Below are 4,586 nucleotides of genomic sequence, written 5' to 3'. Positions count from 1 at the left end.
ACGCCTTGTCTGCAGATGGGACTTGCATGCATGCACGGATGGATGGATGGATGGATGAATAGATGCGCACATTGCATCTAATCTTGTTTTCCCGCGCTAATTTCGCTATTCGATTTGTTATGGAGGCGCCTTGTATTTACAATGAAGTGGGATGTATAACTGTGGTATGGTCTTCTTCATGAAGTCAGCGCTTAGTGGCCTGTTCAGCGTCGCATGGTTGGTACTTCTTGTCTGCCTTGCTCCATCAGCCATGAGCAAACTACTGTGTCGGTGACTAGTTGTACCTTTGTGATTTATGGCGCGCTGTCGGTTTGGAGCTGTGCGCAGCTTAGGGCTATTGCTGCTGGGAAAAATCAACCAAAGAGTAAGGTGAGGGAGAGCGTGAACTTTGACATGTGCCGTGCTGGCCTTGCTTGGTTTGACGTCACATCCTGCAAACGCCGTTTGTCGAGGCAACGCCGGCATCGCGGCACGTCTCGGGCTGACGTTGACGGTGCCATCCGCTTGTTTCAGAATGGAGTAGTACCTGTTCAACTTCAACGACACGTTCGAGATTCACGATGACATTGAGGTGCTCAAGCGCATGGGCTTGGCGCTCGGTGAGTGGTTTCTCGCGTGCCCCTGAGCAGGAATCGCGCGCGCTGATGGCAGGGCACGAGCAGTCGATTCGATGTGGGAACCGACAAAGCGGGGATGTGGTCATGCCGACCATGCACTAAAGATGTCGTCGGCAGCAGCCACTGGCGGCGCCCAGAGGGAGGCCGGCTGTGGGTACGACCTCACCGCTGGCGCACAGCCGGCAGTGATGACGGTGGGATGACCGCCCCGTCCCATTGCGGGGGGCGATCCTCCGTCTGGAGGGGGGGGGGGTCCGCTGCCGTGACTGGGTCCAGCTGACGACCTGCGCTGCCGACGCTGACGGCGCGCCTCGCGCTGCCGACAGGTCTCGAGAACGGCACGTGTCGCGAGGAGGACGTCGAGAAGGCCAAGGCCATGGTGCCGCCCTCCCTGGCGCCCTATATAGACCGTGAGTACCTCTTCTGGGGACGGGCTGTAGCACGTTAAGGTTGAAACTGGTTGTTAGCGGAGTCCTCCGCATGTGGACATAGGCTGCTTACGACAAGTGGGACAGAAAAATTGCCTCACAAACGCTCTGAACCAGCCCTGTGCTCACAGCACCCAGCCGCGAAAGGTTCGGCCCCGTGGCGTCGGTTGCCGCGTGCCTCGCAGCTTCTGTGGCGTCGGCCTGCCGTAGCGCGCCGCGTCGCCGCCCTGCCGCTGACTGAGACGCGTGTGTGTCCCCTGTGTGGCAGAGTTGGCGCGGGACGGCAGCCAGTCGGAACGGCTGAGCGTCGACCTGGAGACGGCGCTCTCGACGCGTGGCCTCGGCAGCGGCACGTCCACGACCTCGGAGCGTGGCGACTCCGTCACGCCCAGCATCGACTTCGACACCGACGACGACGAGGAGGAGGACGACGAGGACGACGACGACGAGGAGGAGCACTGAGTGCGCGTACAAACGAGGGGCGGGCGGGCCCCGGCGGGCGGAGCCAAGAGGCGCCGGCCGCGCAGTCAGGCTGGCGCGGGCGCGGACGCGGCCCAGCGGCGCTGGACCGGCGGGGTGTGAGGGGTCGCGCCGGACCATCCGGGGGGTACCGGACGGAGGAGGGCACTGACCCATCCGCCGCCCGGCGCGGGGTGGCCTGCTTCCGTTTTGTTTCTATCAAGGTCTGATGTGATTTCGTTTTGAGTGCGCCCGAAAGTCGGATTCTTTATTTGGTCTAATCAGTGAGCACATTGTTTCAGCTTGGCTCCAAGCTGTCGGGGATTGGCGGGGCGCTCTCATTCGTTGCCAGTTTAAAGGTCGGCCACTGCTTTAGCGTGCAGAGAAGGCGCCGTTTGTGTTCCCGTTTTACCGTTGGTCAGGCGTTCTGTTGAGATTTGTATAAAGATTGCCGAGCAACTAACGTGCGTGATGTAGGCGAGGACAGCGGCGTCTAAGTACGGACGCTGCACCCCGGCCGTGAATCGTTGTAGCCCGGCCGGCAGGTTGGCGGCGTTGGGATGCGCTGGTGGGCGAGATACGCCTGCCTCGTCGGCCGCCCGGACTGTGTGTGAGTGTGTGTGTGTGTGGGTGTTGCGGGCACGTGCCGCTGTGCGCGGCGAGAGGGCCCGGGTCCTGGTACCGATCTCCTTTATACTGCCGCCGGACCGTGATGGAAAATACACGCACACGCCCACCGGCGTCACTACGCGCCGCCGTCCGGCTCGGCTCGCTGGGCGGTGCCGCAGCCTCGCAGCGGCGCTCACGTGACGCTCCCTGGCGGGGCCGTAACGTTCTGTCGGAACAGGTGGCAGCGCGACGCAACAGCGCGCCGCCGCGTGACCGATGTGACGACTGGGTGAGGGCTGTTGGGGTTGGCGCCTGGCCGTGCGGACGGGACCAGCCCGAGCCTGTTGCGCGCTCACCGCCGCTCTGCCTGCCAAACGCAGGAGCGCGGCTCGGCGGTGCCGCTGCCCCGATTCCGGCAGCAGTCGGCGGCGGACCGTGATTAGAGCCGAACAACCGGCCAAGTATCGAGCGGCCATGAAAGGTCACAACGTGGGCTTTTTCAAATGTACCCTTTCCGTGCTGTCAGTGTCGCCACAATAGTTTGAACGATGCTGTCGAGCATTATTTAGAACTTGCATTCGCCTATGGGCTATAAATATAGCTGTTGGCGTCAAATCTGACGGCCAATTGTTTTGCTCAGATGACCAGAAACGTCCAGGCTGCTATATATGCTCCAAGTTGAGACAGAGGGCGTCCAGTCAAAAGACTGACTGGAATAGTTTGCGACTTCTGCGGTTTGCACAACGCTCTGGAAGAAGACGGGGCTCGGTATCCGGACATTGCCCCCCCCCCCCCCTCCCAGTACCTGTCTCGTCACCTCGCGAAGCAGGGCCTGAACCTAAGTCTGAGTAACGTAGCTAGCTGGACAGCTGAGTCACACCATCACGTTTCCCCATTCTTTTGTTCCGCCCCCCAAAAATGGAACGGCTCACTGGAAAAGATAGTGGACAGGCGCCGGGTACCCGGCCTCTTCGGCCCAGGCTCCGATGAACCACCGAACACCGGCGTGATTGCAGAGTCTGGAGAAGACGGCCGCATCATCAGACACACCAAGTGGGGAGCCTGGGCAGACAAACACGAGAAGATGGACACCAGCGCGAAAACGATGCGCTTTTCAGGGCGATGCGAGCCATGGACGGTGGCGGCCGAGAACAGGCATCGGCAGCCGTTCTTGTGGCCAATGGAGGGGGCATCAGAACGCCAAACCGGAAAGTTGCGGTCCCTGCCACGCGTTACGCCTGATTAAGTCCGCATGCGCCGCCCAGATGCCTCCCCCCCCCGCCCGGAGCCGCAACAGTAAGCGGAGCGGCTGAAGGCCAACGTTGCATACTCGAACTACGCCGAGCACTCGAACTGCCTGCACATGGTCTGCATGCCCCGCAACGTAGCTGGGCGGGCGGCGGCCCGCAGCAACCCGATGGAGTGACGCCACCCGGGCCCCGACGGAGTGACGTCATGCAGGTCCCGACGGAGTGACGTCACCCAGGAGTGACGTCAAAGCTGTACAGACAGCTGATCGCCGCTGGGCGGAAGGCCGCGGCGTTTGCTGAGCCCAAGCGTCGAGACAGGAAAAGTGGTCACGTTCTGGGGAGGGCTCACATCCCCCTGATCTACTAGGCTGGTAAACCACCGGAAAAGCCCTCTTCGCACCGAAAAATCAGCCCCGTCCAGTGTGTTCGTACGCTGGCGAGCCGCTCGTGCAGAGTGGATTGACCTACCTCTTGAAGAAGAATGGGAGAGGGAATAAGAGTGCCAGAACAGGCCGTCTCCAGGACAGGTCGCTGCCCTGGGAGGCAGGCCGAAAGGCTGGGGCAGGACATCCTCGACGCTCTCAGAGCTGAACACACGAAGCGGACAGTTCCGGTCGCTGCTGACCTGGCCGCCGCGCGTGATCGAGTCCGCTGGACGAGCCTTCTTTGTACGCCGAAGTAGTTCTACGCTGTCTAGCTGGTAGGAGCACAAAATTTTCTGAGGCGAAGTACCATAGACCGAGGTCATATACACAACCACGGGGGAGGGGGCGCGTAGACACTGATTTCTTTTAGCACCATAACTGCCTCCCAGGACAGGAAGTCAAATGGGGGCTAACCATGGGCTGGGTATTATCTCCGTTTTTCAGGCTTGTCTACTGCAACGACCTCGTCCCGACGCTGTGCCGTCACGGCACCCAAAGCAGCAAGGATGATTGACTCTCCAGAACCTAGAAGAGCGGCCGCTGGGAGCGCGGCTGTAGCTATGCCTGCAGCGGACGGCATCTTCTTCACCGCCGGCTCCTCCGAATACGGGCTTGGGACGGGTAGTGGCGGTGTCGTCAGAAGGGAACGACACGGCGGGAGCGCGGGTCGATGAACAGGATCATGCCGGTGAGAACAGATAGTGCTTCTAGCGCCGACCAAAAACGCCAATGACGCCCCAAAGGCAATCGATAACCGCAGGTCCTTATTTTTTTACAGAGGCGTCCAGGGCCATAGCA

At 61.0% G+C, this 4,586-nt stretch overlaps 1 protein-coding gene across 1 annotated transcript; it reads left to right on the top strand.

Moving 5' to 3' along the window:
- The first annotated feature begins 527 nt into the window (after positions 1-527).
- On the top strand, positions 528-1,589 carry LOC119110452 (transcription factor Dp-1-like). The gene is made up of 3 exons (XM_037234283.1): positions 528-599; positions 944-1,027; positions 1,314-1,589. Exons 1-3 carry the CDS (start codon positions 584-586, stop codon positions 1,505-1,507), a joined length of 294 nt encoding a protein of 97 aa, XP_037090178.1. The 5' UTR covers positions 528-583; the 3' UTR covers positions 1,508-1,589.
- Positions 1,590-4,586: the final 2,997 nt, after the last annotated feature.

This window comes from Pollicipes pollicipes, unplaced genomic scaffold (genome assembly GCF_011947565.3).
Source record: "Pollicipes pollicipes isolate AB1234 unplaced genomic scaffold, Ppol_2.1 Scaffold_7231;HRSCAF=8579_pilon_pilon_pilon, whole genome shotgun sequence".
Lineage (NCBI taxonomy): Eukaryota > Metazoa > Arthropoda > Thecostraca > Pollicipedomorpha > Pollicipedidae > Pollicipes > Pollicipes pollicipes.
Note: the sequence above shows the minus strand (reverse complement) of the source record. Positions and strands in the feature narration are given on the sequence as shown.

Excerpts from the sequence above, each read along its gene's own strand:
- LOC119110452 (XM_037234283.1), top strand. Across the intron at positions 1,028-1,313 it reads CCTGGCGCCCTATATAGACC|AGTTGGCGCGGGACGGCAGC; the intron begins GTGAGTACCTCT and ends CCTGTGTGGCAG.